Source organism: Anolis carolinensis, chromosome 6 (genome assembly GCF_035594765.1).
Source record: "Anolis carolinensis isolate JA03-04 chromosome 6, rAnoCar3.1.pri, whole genome shotgun sequence".
NCBI lineage: Eukaryota > Metazoa > Chordata > Lepidosauria > Squamata > Dactyloidae > Anolis > Anolis carolinensis.
In genome coordinates, this window is record NC_085846.1 from 33,253,530 (window position 1) to 33,276,109 (window position 22,580).

Genomic DNA, 22,580 nt, shown 5'->3' on the forward strand with positions numbered 1-22,580 from the left:
TCCCAGTGCAAGGAATTTATATGGCTATCTAAAGCATGGATGGTGATCTTTTTGTCTTCCAAATATTGTTGAATTTCAGGTCCCAGCAGCATAGTCAATGTTGGGAGCTGCAAGTCAACCGTGTGGTCTGCAGTGAGTTGCTATAAGGCCATTACATTGAGACTAAAATTACCCTTGTGTATAAACCTAGGAATTTTAGTCAAAAAAACCACTCCAAAAATTCAGTGTCGACTTCTCCATGAGTATGTGTGCTTACTGTGCCTCTCATAAAAAATGAACCGTCTCCTTCTCTTAGTAGAGTGACAGAAAGTGAAAATCTACTCATTCTGGAAGAACTTAAAAAAACAAAACAAAAAAAACAATTCCCTTCTATTTTCTCCACCATGGCACTGCTTTCTCCTCCTCCTTTTCAGCTTATTCACATTTCATAAAATGGAATGAGCTTCAAACATATCCATAGGTGATATCACAGTCCATGATTTTGGTCCCAAACCCTGCCCATGACTTATACACGAGTTACTTATACATGGATTTATGTAGTAATTAATCTGTACTGAGTATACACTCCTGCTTAAGAACATAAAAATGTTCTCCAAGCTTATACTGAGGGCCACCTAATCCAGAGCATGTTCTTACTTGGTGCAGGAGACTGTGATGGAGATGCCAGTTTTCTTGTGCACATTGACTAGAAGTATTAAAGCTTTTATAACTCACAATCAGCAACTAGAAGTGTGTTATAAAGCAGTAGGGAACCATTGAAAGAGCCCTTTTGCCTAGCTGTGATAACTGGCTGTTGTTTCAGACATTCATTAATTGGCTCATTCAGTGCCCAGTGTCAGATTGATACAAAAAATATATACACAACCTTCCCAAATCTCAAGAGACTGCTACGTTTTTGGTTTTGTAAGAGAGGGATCTCTGGAGTGAGAAGAACAGATTAGGCAGCAGTGTGTACTATACAAGCCCCGTATTTCATGAAGTGATTAATATTGCAAGTATTATCTCCATAACCATTAGAACGAAGCATACGTTTTCTAAATGCCTAAAAATGAGCCTGCTGCAAAAGGAAACATAGGAGTTGCCTGGAATCCCAGTGTTGCCCTTCTTTGCAAGAGATCACAGCCTTCCAGGTCACTCATTTATCTCTGGGTTTGTCTTTTATTTCAACAAATGAATCCTCTCCAAAACCATGCCTTTCTAAAATATGACAGAATCTTTCATTTGAATTCCCTTAATTTAGAACTGACAGGTGGGTACACTGTGTAAAGAGAAATGTGAGGAAATAGCAACCCTCCTTTTGTACAAGAAAATAGAAACAATGAATATTAACCTGTCGCCAAAAAGCTGATAAACAGCTGTTCTCCGCCAGATACAAATCCACTACTTAATCCTTCCCCTGTTTAATTCAATCTCCTGGTTTTTCATTTGATCAAAACGCTTCAGTTCTGGGATTATTTGTGCCAATTGCAGTAGCGTTCATCCCATCGACAGGGTTTCTTCTTCAATCCTCACTTTTTTGGAGCAGGCCATTTTAATCATAGGCCTGGATAATATTCCTTTCCCCTGTTTTAAATTTGTTTAAACAAAGGAGAGTACTGTAGTGATTGTGAATGTGGCAGTGTATTCTGTCGTGCCACACTACGCAAGCCACAGATGCTTGTTTTTTTTTTCCAGTTGTAGATTTTTGTGCTTTTGGATGATTGGAGAGATCCCTCATTTTCTTGCTGCTGTAAAACTCTGGTAAAAAAGGAGATTGATCAGTGTTTTCCCCCCTTTCTTTTTGGTTTAAGGAGATTGGGTGCATCTTTTCCCTTGATCCTTCTCTTGGTTCTTTTCTGCCCTATATACTGCTGTGTGATAACAATAAGTAAGACTTTGTGTTTTCATGTGTTTTAGGGATTTCTGATCATTTTATATAGGTTGGGCATCATCCGGCATCATGGGAAGTCAGGATAATTGAAAATTCTGGCTTACTGTCTCAGTGACAGTGTGCTAATGCATACTGACCTCAGAATTTCTTCCCTTAAAAGCATATGTTGCTAAACAAACTAAGAACATTTAATCTGTGGATTGTTTTATGATGTCCAGACCGGAAAGTCTGGCTTGTTTTTCCATTCACAAGCCAGGGATATATCATGGCAAATCAAAATTCCTCAAGAATTCCGACTTACCATGATGCATGAACCCAACCTTTATATCTGTAACCTTTAAAATCTTTCTGTAAGGTAGATGAGTATTATTTTACCCATACTAATAATGCTGACTTGTTAGAGGAGAAACCAGGGATCCCCCCGGCTTCCATTTTATTCTATTCACATAATAGCAAGCGACATTTTTCTGCACAAACACGTGATACCACAATAAGCTGTGGACCATATCTATCTAACTTTAGACACAATAAAAGTGAAAATGTGTATGTGTTTATGTGGCATGGGTGTCTGCTCACACCAACAGAGTCCTGCCTCCACAAACAGGCTATAGTTCTCACCAAGCAGGAGAATCCATGTCCCTCCCTTGAATGACATTGCAGGTTATAGAGAGAGCCATGAACATGTCCAAGAGCCCTGCCAATGTCTTCCACAAATGTCATACTGAAGTTCTGTTTTTCCTGCCACCAAAGACACTTCCAGGTTCCTTTCTCTTTCAATAGGTGTGGAATTTGCATGACCCCTCCCACTGCCTTTCCCTTAACCATTTCCTATGGTACACAGCAAACAGAAGAATTCATCAGCAACTGAACATTTTGGAGGGCAGGCATGGGCAAACTTTCTAACTTGGGGGCCACCGGAGCGGGATGGACGGGCCAGGAGGGACGGGGTTCTCCCCAAGTCCCCTCCCTGCCCTTTTCCTCCCTTTCCTCTTTTTTGGAGAAATAGAAAGTAAAGGGAAGACGGAAAACATTTGCATCCCAAAGGGGTTGGCCTTCGTCAGGATGCGATGGTGGACTCAAGAGAAAAAGTGTCTCCACAAGACCCCATAATGCCTACTTCTGATATAGAATCCCAGAATCCTAGAGCTAGAAGAGATCCCCAAGGGCCATCCAGTCCCGAAAGACAGCCTCTGCAGAAAAGCCTCCAGAGAAGGAGACTCCACCACACTCCCAGGCAGCCTGTGCTACTCTCCAGGAAGTTCTTCCTAATAATTTCAACCTATTGCTCCCTTGTGCCCTGGTCTCTAGAGCAGCAGAAAAGCAATCCCCCCCTCTCATGTTCCCTCTCTACCTTCTCTTCTCCCAGCTAAACATCCTCCAGGAGGAAAGGAGGAAGGAAAAAAGAGAAGGAAGGAAGGGTGGAAGAGAATGGAGGGTGAGAGGAGGAAGGAAAGACAAAAGAGAAAGGAGGGAAGGAGAAAGAGAGAGGGAAGGAGGGAGGAAAGCAGAAAGAAAGGACTAAAGGGTGGAAGGAAAGGAAGTGGGGAGGGAGAAAGAGGGAGGGAAGGAAGGGAGTGAGGGAAATAGAAGGAAGGAAGGATAGGATGGCGAGAGAGAGGAGAAAAGAGCGCAAGGGTCCAGGCCTGCTGTAGGGGATTGAGGGACTGACTCCACAGGATGGAAGTTGCAGTTCACCCTGCATCTGTGACCCCCACTGTCAATGGACCGGAACCAAACTTGGCACAGAGAAGTCCCATGACCACCTGAACATGCTATAGGGGTTCATGGGAAGTGACCTTGATTGTGGGACCTGTAGTTCGCCCTCATCCAGAAAGCATTGAATCCAGGCAACATCGGATCTGGACCACAGTTGGCACACAGACCCAACATGGCCAACTGTTCATACAGGCCTGGCTTGGGGAGGATTGACCCATGATTCTGGGAATTGTAGTTCACCCACATTGTTATGTATTTTCTAATGGGAGCATTGATAACAAACAAAATCAAAGTCTAGCTTTTTTTCTAATAAATACTGTTACTAATTAACTACATGATATTACCTAACACCCAAAACAAACAATCCCCTTTTGAAATAACCCAGGCACCGCCGGGTACCCAAGCTAGTATATATTAAAAATTACTGAAATTCACACACCTCATAGGAACTTGTGGGGTATGTCCCTCTCCCAAGCTGTTTTAGCACCAAGAAAGCTGTTTTTTGCTACCAAGAAGTAAACCTAAGCGGAGTGGGGACATTTTATTTTAAACGAGCCAACATTTTTTGCAAAAATAAGTACATAAACAAAATTGAGCAAACATTAAAAGGCCTTGGGCCCATGTAATCTGCAGGCCACACCTTGCTCACCTTGGCTTAATATTTCCATATAATATAAATGGTTGCTTCCTGCCTGCTATATTTATAAGATCCTTGATGCTCTCAAGAATGGGGCCACTGTATCTCTTCCCTATCACTGTTGGGATCTGGCTTTTTCTTTGAATACTTCAGGCTTTCTCTCACATCTGTTTCTTTTGGTTAGTAAAACAGAACGAAAAAAGAAAAGCCATTACCTCATGTGTTTCCATCAGGATTGGTTGGGTCTACTCTTCCCACCCTTCTTAAACTGCATGATATCTAAGTCTCTGATGGGACTGTGGATTTTGAATTTTGGATCACTGAATCTCTGAGCTCAGCCTAAATGTATGTGAAGCCTGGAGTGAACAAATTACTGTAGATTAGAAACTTTATACATGGATGCTTCCATGGTGGAGTGCCACAGAATTTGCATCACTCTAGGTGAGAAAAGGGAAATAGTCTCATTGCTACGGTTTTGCCTTCTGCTTTTTCTCCCCGCAGCTGCCATGGCAAGGCAGAAGAATGTATTGGCCTCTGCCGTGCTCTGGTAAATATCCTCAATTGGATGCTCCGCTGCGCTACTTTCTACACAGAGAAGATGAAAGAACCACTGGAGCAAGGCGCTGCAGAGAACCAACTCAAAATGTGCCTGGACCGACTTGTCAAGATCCTGTCCAGCACCAAGAACAGGGCTCTGATTCATATAGCTAAGCTGGAAGAGACACGTATGTAACTGATACTTTATTAGTTGTAGTATTATTCACATAAAATGAATACCTCTCGGGGTAGAGAAAGGCGGGATATAAATATGGTAAATAAATAAATAAATAACATGTAAATTGTAGATTCATGTGCTAGAGCTTAGGATTCACCTGCAGCCCTTTATTAAGAATGATTTCAGGAATATCCTTGTTTGAACCCCATTTTATTTATTTCGTGTCAAAAGCATTGTACAATAAATACATTTCAAAATGATGGGGGGGGGGGGGGGAAGGAAATCACAAGCAGCTAAATAGTTTTGGGCCAAAAGCGGGCAACAGCAACCGCATTGTCCGTAGCTTTAAACAACTCCTCCTCCGTACATGAGTCAGGGCATTGTGGGCAAGCATACATATGCAGAGTTGTTTGTTCTGCTCCACAGTCACACAAGGTGGAGGATTCCTCCAGGTAGTGCCACCTTGCCAAGTTGTCTTTAGATCTGCCCACTCCGCTTCTGAGTCTGTTCAGGGACTTCCAGGTTGCCCATTCTTGGTTTGCCCCTGGAGGAAGACCCTCTTGGGGGGCCATCCAGTTAGAATTGCCAGGTTTAGCTGCCCAGAGAGACACCCTTGCTGTTGCTGGAGGAACATCAAGAGGAGTGGTGGTTCTCATGAAGCCCTTCCTTGATTTGAGTCTGGTGGGAGGAGGCTGATAGTCATGCAGTGGGTGGCTTTCACAATGTTCAACCTTTTTTCTCTCGCAGTTAGCATGAACTTGCCGTCGCACGTCAGGAGGGGCCATGCCAGCTAACTTGTAGAGTTTATCAACAGGTGTAGGTTTAAGGCATCCTGTGATGATTCTGCATGTTTCATTCAGTGTTATGTCCACCTGCTTCGCATGGGCAGACTTGTGCCAAACAGGACAGGCATACTCAGCAGTTGAGAAAGACAAGGCCAGGGCTGATGTTCTTATTACTTGGGGGTCTGCACCCCATGCGCTGCCAGTCAGTTTCCGCAGGATGTTGTTGCGTGCAGCTACTTTGCGTGCAGCTACTTTGTGCTTGGTGTTCATGGAGTGTTTCCTATATGTTAGTGTTCGGTCTAAGGTGACACCAAGGTATTTAGGATGCCTTGGGGTAAACCATTCTTTTGCCTCCTCCATCTGCTTTTCTGGCCCTGAAACTCCACATAGAAGCTGCGGTTTTCTAAGAGGGTCTGGACAGTTTTTGTAAAGTCAAAGTCCTGGGTGATATGGTAGACTTTATGCAGCATTTTTCTATGTTGCACCGTGTCATAGGCTGCCGTAAGGTCCACAAAAACTGTTCCCGTAATGCAGCCTTTCTCATAGCCTTCCTCGATATGCTCAGTCAGATGAAGAATTTGACCTGTGCAGTTTTTCCCTGGTCTGAAACCTGCTTGTTGTGCAATAAGCTTAGGTTTGATGACAGGTCCTAGTCGATTTAATAGCATCCTCTCATAGACTTTATATAGATGACATAAGAGGGAGATTGGTCGATAATCCAGAATGTTGGATGAGCGAAGGTTGGATAAGCGAGATTCTATTGTATTGCTTTGTTTTCTTTAACTTTTAAGGCAGAAATAGCCTTAAAATAAAAGCCTGATAAAAGCCTGAATTTGAAGAAAGATAATTCTGGAAGCAGAGCATGCTTTTGTATGTAGATGGTCTTTAATTCAAACTGTTGCACCTCCAGGAAGCAAAGCTAGGAAAAATCTCTATCATAGAGTAAGAGCTTTGGCAATTAATGCAGACCGTTAACCTGCTGGGCTTGGGAGATCATTTTGTATTTCTTAAATCCCATAAAACTTACATCTGTGAAGATGTTGACATAGATAAAACATCGTATATAAGGTAATTTCCATATTTGCTTCTGGCTCTGACCTGTATTGTTTGTGGGTCAGGAAATATAAGGCATATGTATTTTGTGTTATTGAGCCTTTTCTTTCCTACATTTCATTCTGCTGAACCTCAATTAAGGCCCCTTCTGCACAGCTGTATAAAATCCAGATTATCTGCATTGAACTGGATTATATGGCAGTGTAGACTCAGATAATCCAGTTCAAAGCAGACAATGTAGATTATGTGCCTTGATATTCTGGATTATATAACAGTGTAATAGGACCCTGAGTTAGTTCCAATTAGTTTATCAGTGAAGCTGGATCTACACAGTCCTATATTCCAGGATTTGATCCAAGATTATTTTATTATCCCAGACTATCTGGCAGTGTAGACTCATATAATCCAGTGTAAAACAGATATTCTGGAATCAGATCCTGGGCTATAGGACAGTGTAGATCCAGTCGGATATTATTGTTGTTGATTTAGCTGATTCATTTGGGGTGGCAGTTGGTTTTAGACCATTATATACACCAGATGTTTACTCTTACATTTCTGGTAACAAACTAGACATGGATTTTCATCTCTACTACTTTTAGCTGAATTAGAGATGAACTTGATAGACATTTAAAATCCCTGTTTTTCATCTCCAGCTTCTTGGAATCCTGTTGAACAGTCACTTGCTAAGTTAACAGAAAATTTGGGGCACATCAACAACAACCAGTTGAGGAGCCAAGCTGAAGAGTGCATCAGTCTTGTCAAGAGGTGAGTAGGCCACAACCACAATGCAAGAAGTGAGGGATTTTTCCCCCTTCTATGCAACTGAAATTGGAATTTAATCTTCTGTTTCTTACCCCGGTCCTTATTTTCTACCTAGTATCCCCACCATGCTTTCAGTGCATTCAGAACAACTGAACAAAACTGGTTTCCCTACCGTCCATGCGGTGGTACTGCTTGAGGGGACAATGAACCTGACTGGAGACCCACATCCATTGGTGGAACAGCTCATGATGGTTAAAAGGATGCAGGTAAGGCTGAACAACAAAAGGGATCTTCTCTGTTACTGCATCTATCTCTTTCTGTTCTTATCAAAAACATCTGACATGTAGCATGTAAGAGAGAGGCTGGAACTGTTTGTCAAGACTGGGCATCCCTGTAGCATTCTCAAGAAATGAGAATAAAGCAGTTAGAACAGTATATGCAGGAACTGAAAGAGAAGAGATGTGGTTAGAATCCTGCTATTTAGTTCTAACTAAATTGGACCCATTCAGTTAATGCTTGGTTGGTGAGTCAACACATAGGAAAACACAATTAAGTCAATGATTCTAGTTTGGGTTAATAGAAGAATTAGGCCTGTGTTTCCTTTTTGTGGCCATTCAGAACTTGATGAACTTGATAAACTTGATGAGCTCTCTGGAGTACAGCCATCACAGTTGTTATTCCTTTCAACAGAACAGGCAGGTTAGGAACCAAAGTTTTCCTGTGGCATGTTTCTTACCTCTTTGTCCCCCACCCAGTAACATCCTTGTTAATGTTGGCTAGTACAAATTATTATTGGCAGCCATGTCCCGATATAGGAGTCTATGAAACTCAGCATGCTTTATATAAGAGATTGGGTGAGGAGGGGTTGGGAATGTTAGCTAAGCCCATGGGTGTGTTGTAGACCTCATGTTGTCCTGATCATGGAGGTTGGGCTGCTCTGTGTATAAATTATCTGCCCTGTGAAAGGTCTGCTTTCACCGTCTATCATTCTCTTTCCCTCTAGCACATCCCATCTCCACTTTTCATTCTGGAAATCTGGAAAGCATGCTTTGTGGGGCTGATTGAGTCTCCTGAAGGCACAGAGGAGCTGAAATGGACGGCCTTTACTTTCCTTAAGGTAAGGCATTCTTAGGCCTTTGTGCTGGGCTGAAACAATCAGGTTCAGCTCCTTCATACCATTTTAATTTTCTAGCTTTGTGAACAATGTCAAAGAAGTGTGGAGGACTGAATAGTTTCATAGTTTCATTGTTGTGGGTCCTCAGGAAGGAGAGCAGGTTGCAGCTAAGTAGTAGAAAAAATGTTTTGCATTGAGAAGGCCCTTTATCAGTCTCTAACATTTTAGGATAAGGATTGTGAAAGAACTTTCTTCGAGATGTTAGAGTCTCACTGTCAGTTAGGGCAAACTATACTGAGCTTAGAGGCATAAACAGCTTCCTATGTTAACAGAGAAAGTTGCTGTTGCCTCCTAACTCTGGCTCCTTCCACACTACTGAATAAAATCCCACATTTTCTCCTTTGAACTGGGATATATGGCAGTGTGGACTCGGATAACCCAGTTCAAAGTAGATATTGTGGGATTTTCTGTCTTGATATTCTGGGTTATATGGCTGTGTGGAAGAGCCCTCTGTTAGCTTTGTGTGACTGATAGGGGATTGGTGAAAGGGTTTCTCATTAAACTCTTACTGTTTTCATTGGAAATGCTGCTTCTACATTCAAGGTTGCTTCCCCTTCTGAAGTTGTAAGAAGTGACTTCAAGAAAAATATGAATTAAGAATGTTTCTTCTTAAGAGATAATCCCAGTATGTGCGGAGCTTCAAGGCTTCAACTAGAAATCTCAGAGTATAGATATTATACTCCCTATTATAATACTCCCTATTATACGAGCACCCTCTGACTGTTGGTGCTTCCACACAACCACATAACCCAGAATATTAAGGCAGAAAACCCCGCAATATCTGCTTTGAACTGGGTTATCTGTCTCTACACTGCCATATATTCCAATTCAAAGCAGATATTGTGGAATTTCCTCCCTTGATATTCTGGGTTATATGACTTCGTGGAAGTGCCCTGGGTTATGAATAACACTGCCATATATTCCAGTTCAAAGCAGAAAATGTGGGATTTTTTTCAGCTGTGTGGAAGGGGCCTGTGTGTTCAACACAGAAGGCATTGACTAGAAGAATAGCATCAACTCCTACAGTTGGCAGGCTATATAATATTTCTGTATTGACCAGTCTAGATATACAGGACAACTATTTATACACAAGGCTTTGTACTGTTGTCTTGTTACCAGAGCAGTTCCTTCTTCCTGTTGTATTCCAGTCCCCTTGGAACCTTGCGTTGGAAAACACATTGCTAATCTAGATCAGGTGTCATTGTCTCTGAACCAATCCTAACACAATACAGCTGCATATTTTGGAGATTAGAAACTTGCTGTAAAACAAAAAGGCAGAGCATTTCAAGGCCCTACAGGATCTATGTGAGAGGCCTTTCCCACACACTGTGGCCTGACCCTTTCCTCAGTTAACTTTTATAGCTGTGGCTTCTTCCTTTGGTTCAATACATGCGGTCAGATATACAAGGTGCCCAGTGTAATGCGCTACAATTATTGTGATCTGGAGTACATAAAATAATCTTCCTAAGATGTTCTTGCTTTCTGTCTTTCTGGACTGTTGTCTTTGGTACAGCCTGGAGGAGTCTCTCCATTTAGCTGTATAATTTTTTCACTCTGTGTAAACATAAGCCAGATGGCTTCTGCCTTTCTTCTCCCTGGCTTCTCGGTAAACATTCTCTGACGCTGCTAGATTCCCCAAAAGAGACTCAACAAATTGCAACTTAGCATTCCCTGCCTGCTCAAGTAAATCTTAACTGCAGCTCAAGTACATTGTGTAATTGATCATCCATGGAGAGAGGAATAAATTAAGAAGTAAGAAAGAGATCAATAGACATGCACCCGCACACACACATGCATCCTGGATTAAGTTGGAATGTTCTAGAACAAAACAAAGATGCAAGAAACAGCCGCCAGAATTTATTGCCTCGTGGGAACATCAAGTTCAAGCTACAGACTACTTATTTTTGTTTTTTTTTCTGTTTTTCTTCATAATTTGTTGTGCAGGGGGCTTTGGAAAGATTACACCAAAAGGAACAGTTGATGCCACCTAATCTGTTTCATAATCAAATAGAGATTTGAAACCTTAGCTGTACCAACTTCAGATCCCATATTCTCCATCACATTAACACCTGTTCTCATTAGATAATTGAAAAGATTAGGTGAAATTACAACTTTGCTTCCCCTAACAGAAAGCAACAGCAGAAGAGTCTGCAATTGTCCTGAGCTTCTGAGTGGGCTACTTTAATACCATAGAATGTTCACTGATATTCCAACTTTCAGGGTGAAGGATAGTAACAAATATTGAAAAAATAACCCAGTAACAAAATGTTGAAAAGCAATGCATTTTTATAGGGAAGCTGCATAGGGGATTCAAAGCAAAGGAGGCTTGGGAGTGGTGGGGCTTCAAAGGGCAAGAATAGAAGGCTCAGGGTGCATTTAGGTTGTAGAATTAATGTGGTTTGACATCACTTTAAGAGCCATGGCACAGTGGTGTGGAATCCTAGGATTTGTGGTTTGGTGAGGAACCAGAACTCTTTGGTAGAGAAGGCTAAAGACTTAGTAACATCCAGCTCCCATGATTCCATATTATTGATCCTTGAAAGCGAAAGTGGTGTCAAACTGCATTCATTCTAAATTATAGATGCATCCAAACATAAGGGAAGTCTACCTGTCTCAACATGTAAGCCAGAAAGTCATGAAGGAAATGAGGTAGATCATTGCTGTATCTCATTTTACTCTTTTTTTTTTAGATTCCACAAGTTCTGGTGAAATTGAAAAAATATCCCCAAGGAGAAAAGGTAAAAGCATGCTTTTATGTTGCCTAAATAGGCCAAATGTTTATAAGGAAGGTAGAAAAAAAGTGAAACAAGTCCTCACAATGACTGCCATAGTGCTGGGATTAGAGGTGATGTTTATAGGATCAGATAATTTCAGAAAGAAAATATTTCATAGTGGCTGCCAACCATAGAATTATATATAGAATTACATTGTCTCCCAGAGGAAGGATACCTCTAGTGATCAGGTTTTTGGAAACAATAGTTTCCACGGTTTGTGAACCTTGTGGTATCATTTGATTCCTTGCCTAGTAAGAAGCAGCACATGGTTAAATGGATCCTTTGATTTGATTCAGAAAGGCTGTTCTCCAACTTCCTGGATAATTCCCTATACTGAGATAATTGTATAAAACACAAAGTTTAATATATCTCTTGCAAAGAGCAGGCCACACAAATAAGTCCTCTTTCACCATTGTACCTTGAAATGGTACTGAAATGGGTAGACATTTTTTCCAGTTTGTCATGGATGAAAGGTATTGCTTTATAGCTCCACTAATGTAAAAAACAAAACAAAAACCCAATTATAGTAGAGTCTCGCCTATCCAACATTTTGTATTATCCAACATAGTAATAGTCAAATATTTTTGTAGTCAATGTTTTCAATACATTGCAATGTTTTGGTGCTAAATTCATAAATACAGAAATTACTACATAATGTTATCGTATATTGAAATGCTTTTTCTGTTGATTTGTTGTAAAATATGATGTTTTGGTTCTTAATTTGTAAAATCTTAACATAATTTGATGTTTAATAGGGTTTTTCTTAATTTTTGCTTATCTAACGTTCTATCAGCCCGTTTATGTTGGATAAGTGAGACTTTAATGTATTGTCATCTAATTAACCTGCCAATATTATTACAAAGTGCAGTCTTTCTTCTGTTTTTAATAAGAGAGTACACTTTTCTAATGCACAGTTTGCAAAGTCTAAAAGAGAAAGTCTTGTGCAATTGTAGGATTTCACAGACGATGTGAATTGTGCCTTTGAGTTTCTCCTGAAGCTGACTCCACTGCTGGACAAGGCTGATCAACGCTGCAAGTAGGTCCCCCTTCTTTCTGGTCTTAATCAAGAACCAACCTTTACATAGACTTGATTTAAGAGTTGTAAGTGTAAGTCTCATCTTCATGTCCATCAGATTCAATTCACTGTTTTATAGCAAGACTCTTCTTCCTGAGCTTTCAAGCACCATCCCTTAGTTCTCAAACTCTACTCCTCAAGGCTCAGACACAGAAAGTTAGGGAATCTAACAAATTCAGTCTGACTAGTAGGGTAAACGTTGGGTTTAAGGGAGCCATTCGTTTTGCTGTTGGATTCCAGAGCAATCTGATTAAGAACAGGTGGAGCAGAGTGAAAGCATGAGTGAGGTTAAGACAGGAATTCCTGAATTACATTACAGGGTTGAGCAGGGTTAAATAACAAGATATGTTTAATATAAGAGATCATAGGGTTATTTTAGCTAGGGAGCTGACTTAAACATTTGTAGCTAATCAGATGGGTGAAGTGGGGACTTCCCTGGTTAGTAGAGACTAGTGAAAGATGTAGACTACTTCCTGTGCTGTCCAGACCAACTGTAGCACTACAGTTGGCCCTCTGTATCTATGGATTCATCCATACATAGCTTGAAACTATTAAACAAAAATTCTGAAAAGCAAACCTTAATGTTGCCATTTTATATAAGAGACACAATTTTACTATACCTTTATATGTAGTGGGATTTCAGCATCCATGGATTTGATGTCTGTAGGGCTCCTAAAATCAAATTCCAGTGGATGTTTGATTCCCACTCTATGTCTTTTTAAATGCTGTGCCCATTGACATTTTAGTTTACCTTCTCCTACTCTGTACTTGCTAGCACATAACATTTTATGATATCATAGAATCATAGAATAGTAGAGTTGGAAGAGACTTCATGGGCCATCCAGTCCAACCCCCCGCTAAGAAGCAGGAAATCGCATTCAAAGCACCCCCGACAGATGGCCATCCAGCCTCTGCTGAAAAGCCTCCAAAGAAGGAGCCTCCACCACAGCCCGGGGGAGAGAGTTCCACTGTCGAACAGCTCTCACAGTGAGGAAGTTCTTCCTGAGAATGAGAACAATTCTTTAAAGGAGTGTGAAAAGCAGCATTGGACACAAAAGAAAGCATAGTAATACCATTAGGATGTATGGCATAGCATTATAAATAGTGCCAGCTATGAGCCTCCTATCGTTTTCATATAAATTTAGTGCCTCGCTTAAAAAAATGAAAAAAATGCTTAATCATGACTATGTTATTGCTGGATTCTGTGTGGTTCTTATAACAGCCTTGCAAACTAGTTTTACATTTATGTACTAATTGCATTTATTTTCCAACAACACAGTGATCCAGAGGTGAATTACTAGAAATTGAACTTCAAAAGATCTGAGTTGAATTACTCACTTTTTCTAGGATTCTTGCTTTAACAGAAAAAAATTGCAGGGCTTCCAAAACCCGGAACCAATACTCTTAAGACGGATTACACTAACTAGAGCATTCCAGAGTTGTAGGATGTTCCTAGAAAAGGTCTTGAAATTTGCTGGAATTATCCCATCCTTAGAAGGGCCTGCGGTGGCACAGTGGGTTAAACCTCTGAGCTGCTGAACTTACTGACTGAAAGGTTGGCGGTTTGAATCCAGGGAGCGGGGTGAGCTCCTGCTGTTAGCCTCAGCTTCTGCCAAATTAGCAGTTTGAAAACATGCAAATGTGAGTAGATCAATAGGTACCGCTCCAGCAGGAAGATAACGGCGCTCCATGCACTCATGCTGACCACATGACCTTGGAGGTGTCTACGGACAATGCCAGCTCTTCAGCTTAGAAATGGAGATGAGCACCACCCCTCAGAGTCGGACACGACTAGTCTCAATGTCAGGGGAAAACCTTTACCTTTATCTAGAAGGGTACCCATGCTGAACCTTTCTTATTAATCTTGAACTATTGACCTCAAATGTTTTTCTCAGATCTATTGAAGAGATAAATACTTGTCTGCTGTGAGCTCTTGATATTTGTGATTTAGCAGAAATAGGAATTTGTAGTCCTGGGACTACATTGCTTACATTTCTCCTCAGACTGGCCAGTATGTTCATCTGAAAAACAGACGTCTGTGCCATCTTTTTCTGAAATGAGGATTTTTAAAGGCAAATCACGGTTACTTTCCCTCTTCTGTGGCATGGAACATCAGAGATTATTGAATCTGGGGAAGGGCCAGCAACGATGGATAGCCTTGTAAACAGAGTCCATCATGCTCAGGTTTGCTGCTGACGTGGTCGCAACTAGAACTGTTTGTTCTGCATGATAGATTAGGACCAAACCTCCCCAAACGGTGAAGGGGTTAGCATTGCTCTTGCATAAAATAACATGCTAAGTTTTCTTATGTTCAGCTTTGAACTCTTTGTTCTGTTATGCTAAACCTGGCTGCTTCTTTCTCATATGCAATCCTTTAACCAGGGCCAAATATCAGTTAGTACTACATACAGAACAAGCTGCCTGTCAAGGATGTCAACATTGTAAACATCCTGACTTTCATTTTCATTTTGTAAAATAAATAAGTGTGATAGGTGCCTATGCAACTGATAACCTTGAAAATGTGTGGTCCGGAAGCCCTCATAAGGTCTGAGCAGGATTTCCTCTGGTTGCAGTCCTTTTCCAGATAGCTGATAAGAGAAGTGTAGTCTATGCAAAACAAGCAAGACCATGAAAATGTGTTATGTTTACAAAACAGACTTGCTCCTGTATGTAACTGCTGTTGTAGCATCTGACAAATTATGCCCTCTATGGGAATTTTCTGAGTTCCTCAGGCATTTTTTGTGATATGCTTCTGCTGGGCATAATAATAGAGTCACAATGGCAATTCTTCTATAGGACTTTTCAAGGTCTCCCAGTGCAGTTCTCTGGAAACATTTTGATAAAGCGCTCGTATTTCTCGGGGATTGGGGTGACCGATATGATCTTGTCATCTCACATATCTAAGAATTTTAAAAAATCTGCCTTTCTGAAGTTGAGTCTTTTAAATTGAATTTCCTGAGCCCTTATCATTGGAAACAATTGGCATATTATCGGCCGATGCTGTGTGTTTGGTATTGGTGGTCCCACTGATTTGGTGCATTGCTGCACAATGTTGTCACTCACAAATAGGAGGTCTGGGTTATATCCTCGGTGCCATCTCCCACTGTTGTAAGATGGTGGGAGCGTACTGTCATGAATAAGCAATAGTTTATGCAATTCAGCCCAGGAGACAACAGCCTCTCATTTTTGTCCTTCTGAGAATAGCCCCACATGTGGCCCTTCCACATGTACAATGGAGGACCTTCTTACAGCAACAGCCAGAGGCACCAGCCAGCTTCTGGTCAAAGGAAATCTAGTATAATACCAAGTTTTTAACTTTGTGTTTTTCTATACGTTATAACTATTCTCAATTCGCTTCTGACAGGATAAATAAATCTGGAAATGTGGTTTTCGTTTCTTTCAGTAGGATTCATTATTATCTATGGTTTCCTGTTTTCACACTAAATTCAATGATATTTCCTTTGCGGATATGGGATAAAAATGGGATGGCAGCAATTTTGTTATATATAATTTCCAGCTTCTAATTGTTAAGAAAGCAAAGAACCTGTTTATATTCTACCCATCTATACTAAGTATTCCCAAGGTAGTAATAACAAGGTTAAGATGACATGACCGGCCTAGGGAGTGAATTCTACTTTGAAAACATACCTTGTTTGGGTGTCTGAGTGATCACTATTTTCCGTGTAGTGTTCTTTTCTTAAATGTCCAGTATGATCATGCTTGCCCCTCCTTATATGCTGTTTTTCATTCTAGTATTCATACACATATTTCCTTGCTTTCCAGCTGTGATTGCATAAGTCTCCTCCTTCAGGAATGTAGCAAACAAGGTCTGCTCTCTGAACCCAACATGAATAACCTTACAGACAAAAGGTATGCTTTATTTAGCTTTGTCTAAAAAGTGTATCAACAGGGATCAGTAAAAAAGATCCTCAGAGGATGCCTACCATAGATGTGGGCGATATGTCAAGAGCGAATGCTTCTGGAACATGGCCTACAGCCCGGAAAACTCATAGCAACCTAGTGATTCCAGCCATGAAAGCTTTCGACAACATATCTTTGTCCTGTTATTATATAGTGGCGACCTATTTCCCCATCAAAGTGTTTTTCTATAAATATATGGTTTTATTTAAATTTTAAAGTGTATTGGTACTGGTGGGATGTTGTTTCAACAAATTCATTTCAATTTCCCCCCAGTATTTGGAGGACTCTTGGAGGACTATTTGGAGGATATAATTATTCTTATATTATTAATACATTGTTTTATGCCTGTGAAGTGATCAATCACATTGCCTTTAAGACTGTGGAGACATCAACTATGGATAAGTTCACACCTTAAAGTCAAGATTAAATATATAGCCTTGTCATCATATCATATGTACAGCTCCCAAATTTCAGAGATATGATTCTGTTTCTCACAGAGCAAACAAGAGTTCAAGCTGATTAATTTGAATGTATTATTATGGCCCTGGTAAAACTTCATTCTTAAGACATTTTCATTTTAACTTAGATGGTTTTTTTCCACTTTACCCAGGACTGCTGATCGAGAACATGCCCCACGCTTAAAATCTGCGGAGAATGCTAATATCCAGCCCAACCCAAGTCTTATCCTGCGGGCAGAACCTACTGTCACCAATATCCTAAAAGTAGGTCTTATGTTAGTGATATCATCCTGTGCATAGAAAAACAGTTAACCTTTCACTGCTACTAAGGCTTTTGATTATATATAAGCTTACCTGGAAGTAATGAACTCAGTTGTATTTTTTAGTGTATTTTATATTTGGATGGAAATAGGAAGAATGTTCTCAAGTGTGTTTTTAGCCTTCTCTCAAAAAAACGCAGAACATCTCAAAGCATTGTTGTGAGATTAAGTTTGGTGGGAAGAGAACTTTTCTGTTGCTAACAAGTGAGTTTCATGCCTTTTTACCCTATCATTTTAGTATTCAGCTTAGCACTTTCTTCTTGTCTCCATGGTGCAGCAGCATCCTTTTTTTTTTAGGTAGAACAGTTGGTGTAATTAGGATTTTTCCATTCAGCTACCATGCCAAAGCATAGTTGACGCAGTATGATTTGCAAGCCCTGTTGAAACTAATTCTGGCTTGTTGATCAATTTTTATTAGTGCCTTGTTGTTCAGACATGATTTATTGATGTGTATTTATAAATTCCTTACACATAAACATCTCAAAGCAATGTACAGCATTAATCAAACATTTAGGATAAGATGGGGATAGGCAACACACAGATGACATACAATGCCCTCTTATTTCTGTTTTTGCTTTTGAATCTCCACTGAATTTCTAAACAAAAACATGGGGTCTACAGGAAACACAGTGCTTCTTCCTCTCCACCAGTTTTAGTTCCTCAAAAGGGGAGACAATGTTAGTGAACATCTGGTTACCTTTAGTTTTATTGGGAAGGATGGATACAGCCTGTAGTAGGTTCCAGGGTGGGCCTAAATTGCCCTTAATCTGATATAAAATTATGCCTAACATCTAATATAACAGTGGTATTATCCAGAAGTATAAAATTCTTGATATGCTAGGTTTCATTGAGAAGGTTTGCACATTCAGTGAAGGTGCTGTGTGCTACTAGCATTCTGAACTAGCTGTGGTTTCTGGACCGTCCTTAAGGTTAAGGTTATCAGTTTCTGGATCACTATCTAGTTCAAGAACAGCTTCAGGTAGCGTAGCAACTGAAGCTGGTAAAAGGTACTTGCCGTGACTCCTTAAGAGTAGCAGGCATGTAAAGATAGTAAATTCATCACACTATCCTTATGAGTGGCATACCAAAGATGGATCAACATGTGTCTAGATCAGTGGTTCTCAACTTGTGGGTCCCCAGATGTTTTGAGTTGACTCCCAAAAATCCTAACAGCTGGAGTTGTAGGCCAAAACACCTGGCGACCCACAGGTTGAGAACCATTGGGCTGAATGAATTAGTGCAAGCAGTCTGTTTGTGTCCTTAGGCCAAATCAACATAAACTGATCCCTGAACAACTGGGAGAGACAAAGCATTGGACAAATTGGTTGGGTTTGCCACAATAGCAGTGTTGCTGTCACTGTAGGAGGGAAACAATTCTGTCTTCATGGATGATATCAGTAAGGTCACAATTGATCATTGATGGAGTTGGTAATTCCCAAGTCACTTTTGAGTAGTTCTTCTGGAGCGGAATGCTGAAATCCTAGCAGTGGTTGTCCTGAGTCAGGCCAGCAGCACTATCTGCCATAATAGCAGTTAGGTTCCTGGAGACTGGTGGTGGAACCAGAGAGAGGAACTGTGTACAAATCTCCCTCTCCCCCACTAGCCCTTTCCTTGCTATATAATCGATGAAGGAGTAGAGACGTTTCCTTGTAATCAGCGTCATACAATTACTGATGCATATCCTGATACCATACACACTGTGACATGCATCTGCAATCCTTACATCCTCAGCCAATCAACCTGTTGACATGCAACCAACACCCAGCAACCAAGTTGTCCAGTGCTTTGTCTCTCCCACAACCTGCCATGCCAAGCAAGCATTCATGTCTTAACACTTGTAACTCTTAAATCAGCCGCTGTAAACATACTGGTAATAAGCGATCTCTTATTTTGAAAATTACATCTCACCTACATGATTTAGCAGTACACTAAACCTTCATCAATCCCTCCGCTTGTGTATACTGCATGAGAATTCCCATTTAATGTGTGTAGGATGCAGTGATGGAATGTTTCTAGGAGTTGCTGGTTTTAATGGAAATGAATGAGGATAGCCTTGTCACAGTATCTTCACATCTTTTCACTACAGTAGAGTCTCGCTTATCCAATTTTCACTTATCTAATGTTCTGTACTTTCCAATGTCTTTTAGGAGTCTGTTTTTGTAGTCAATGTTTTCAATACATTGCGATGTTTTGGTGCTAAATTCGTAAATACAGTAATTACTACCTAATGTTATTGTGTATTGAAATGCTTTTTCTATCGATTTGTTGTAAAACGTGAAGCTTTGGCGCTTAATTTGTAAAATCATGAGTAATTTGACATTTAATAGGCTTTTCCTTAATCCCTCTTTATTACCCAACATTTTCGCTTATCCAACATTCTACTGGCTCGTTTATGTTGGATTAGCGAGACTCTACTGTATTACATTGAACTCTGATAAGTCTTCATAGGGTCAAACCATGTGAAGTATGCACTGCAACAGAGATAACCAACCAATGTTGTTGGTGGTACTGTTTTGTATTACTTTCCCTACTACACTATCACTGTGATGTGATGCAATAATGGAGCCAGTTATAGGTTTCTATCCTAATTCTTTTTCCATTATTGGACAAAACGTGGATTCTTTTAGCAATCAGGTCTCTTTCTCTTTTTGTCAAATAATTGATTCATATATATTTGTACCTCACCTAGTATGTCTTTGATCAATTTGAAGCAGAATGTTTAAAATTTTGCAAGGGACATGGAATAATTATTACACACATAAGAAAAGGATGGAAGTGCTCAGAAGATCATCAGATGTGCACTTCCAGCCTTAGGCAGGTTCTCTCCATGCAACAGCTCTCTATTGATTAATTAACTTTAATTAATTAATTAATTAATTAAATTAAATTAATTAATTAATTAATTAAATCCAAGTGTACCGTAAAATATGACCATCAGATCTTAAGAATGAAGCAAAGAAAAGCAGAAACAGACGTCAAGTAACAAATATTTGTGGTATGTAAATAATAACAGTGAAAGACATTCAGAGCTTCCTGATAATAGTCTGGAATGGCAGTTGGGGAAAAAGATGTTATTTGCTGGATAATGTATTATGTGGTTGCTGAGTGCTTAGAAATGCTAGCGGCCATCTTGTTAAGGAAGCAGGAAGTAGCCTCTCTTACAAAAATCCACAGCTTATGTTCTGTTGGAATGGCTACAAATCAGAAATCTTCCTCCACAACATTTTCCTCTTTACATATTTTTCTGCCACCACAGACAATGGATTCAGACCACTCAAAATCCCCAGAAGGGCTGCTGGGCGTTTTGGGACATATGCTGTCTGGGAAGAGCCTGGATCTCTTGTTGGCAGCTGCAGCAGCTACAGGAAAGCTGAAATCCTTTGCTCGGAAATTCATCAAGTGAGTGTGTATGTATTTGTGTATGTATGTATGTATGTATATATAGGAGAGAGTTAAATAGTTCTTGGAGCTGGAATGTAAAAATCTTAATTACAAAATCTTTATTGAAGATGTGTGTTTTTCCACCCCAGTGCTTGAGCACACAACTGTCCAATGTTTTCCCCTTAATAAAAACAGGATTGAAGCATACATTGCAAAGCCATTTTCACACTCTTTGAATTTTGTGGAATGAAATTTTAGTTTCGCAAAGTCTGAAATTTTGCTATCCATGTATTAGCTTTATATTTTTGATATACGTTGTTTATTTATATTTCTTCTTGGCCTCCTTACGGTACCTACATCTATGTAGGGATTTCTTTGGAGCTTGCATCCGTCACCTTACCTTCCAGGCACATTTGGAAGAGGGACCAATAGAGAAGGCTGAAGGAGGTTGAGGAAAGTACTCCCTGTTATTAATCATTTAAACATTAATAGAATGTACAAATAGTGCCCTTCTTATTTTTACTCTGATCTCCTGTTCTTCCCACTCCCTCAAACACAGTGAGGCAGGTTATAAGCATTTTGATTTTACCAGTAAGGAACTAGGATTCAGAGCGTCGCCTAATCTGACCAATCAGTTAGTGAAGTAAGCCTCTGGGATATGCCTGAGCTTTGTGCTGCTTTGGTCTCTCCTTTCACTCTTCCTTGCATACAAGCAAGTAAGCAAACCAAGGAACTATAGATAGCCATAGTTTTCTGTTCTGTTGACATTATGAAGCTAGTTAATGTCATCCACACAAGTCATAATATGAAGCCATAGCTAGTTTCCAATTACTGGTTTCTTTGCAAAGTTTGAACCATCATCATTAATTCATTTGATTTATATCCTACCTTTATTCCAGTGCAGGACATAAAGCAGTTTGAAAGTAAACATAGTTCCTTATATTTCTGATTATCTATGGCTGACTGGCTTACATGCAGACAAGAGTAAAGTGTTAACAGGCCAGAATACTTAGTTGTTAACTGTAACCTTTAAAGTACAAAGTGTGACTTAGTATATCCTATAAAATATATCGTAGAAGATGTAATACATGAAGCTAAATTTACGAGAGTCTGTAAGAGATCTGTAAGTGTCTGTGTATGTATCAACAATTAGGAAAATGCTTACTGGAATGTAAACAAGATAAGAAATATGACTGTCAGTGCTTCTAGCCTCATCTTGTGAAACATGAGCAGAGGTGGCCTATTATAAGCCTTAGCAGACGTCCAGTAGAAAGGGTAACCTTCCAAGCTAGTTCACAGGTTGATGTAATCAAGATGGCATGCAGCTAAAAGACTCTTGCTTACAATGGTTGGAGTCAAAGACAAAGGTCTTTGCTTTGATTGGATAAGTATAAGCAACACATAGTTGTTTGTTTTGATTGAAGAACTGATAAACTTGGAGGAAGCTAAAGTGAAAATAAATAGCCCCAGATTAGATTACCTTTGTGGCATGTATTCACTGAGGAAGATTGATGTGTCAGACAACTAGGCTGTTCCTGATAGGCTAATACGCAGACAAACTGCCCTACTATGTGGGTGTATCCTAATTCTGGGAAAGTTGTGATAAAATAGATAGATAGATACCTTATTAAGCTTGTAATGAATGCTGTTACAATCTAGGTGCTGAACAGATGAAGAAGTATTCTTAAAACAATAAATAATAAATACTGAAAAATATGCTAGAATGTAAGGAGGATAATGATGAAAATAGATGCATAAGTTAAGTTTGATAATGTTCTGCTCTGTTTTCATTATTGAAAGTTTGCTTTATGAATTAAAAAATATTTTGGAGCAACATTTGGTTGATGCAGAATCTGTGGGTGCAGAAACGGTAGATATAGAGGCTCCTCTGTAATGTAGTGAATACTCAGAGCTTAGATATCTACATGGAACTCCCAGT

The 22,580-nt window shown here is 40.0% G+C and overlaps 1 protein-coding gene across 4 annotated transcripts in view; it reads left to right on the forward strand.

Annotated features, from left to right (window-relative positions):
• The window catches only part of med24 (mediator complex subunit 24), a 74,254-nt gene that overhangs the window by 20,998 nt on the left and 30,676 nt on the right, over window positions 1-22,580 (forward strand). For all 4 annotated transcript variants that reach the window (XM_062958316.1, XM_062958317.1, XM_008113346.3 and 1 more), the window contains exons 6-14: window positions 4,725-4,948; window positions 7,430-7,541; window positions 7,654-7,804; window positions 8,542-8,655; window positions 11,403-11,450; window positions 12,440-12,522; window positions 16,345-16,431; window positions 17,093-17,204; window positions 20,517-20,659. In XM_062958316.1, the coding sequence (XP_062814386.1) occupies window positions 4,725-4,948; window positions 7,430-7,541; window positions 7,654-7,804; window positions 8,542-8,655; window positions 11,403-11,450; window positions 12,440-12,522; window positions 16,345-16,431; window positions 17,093-17,204; window positions 20,517-20,659 (1,074 nt within the window). The remainder of the gene's footprint in view (window positions 1-4,724; window positions 4,949-7,429; window positions 7,542-7,653; window positions 7,805-8,541; window positions 8,656-11,402; window positions 11,451-12,439; window positions 12,523-16,344; window positions 16,432-17,092; window positions 17,205-20,516; window positions 20,660-22,580) is intronic.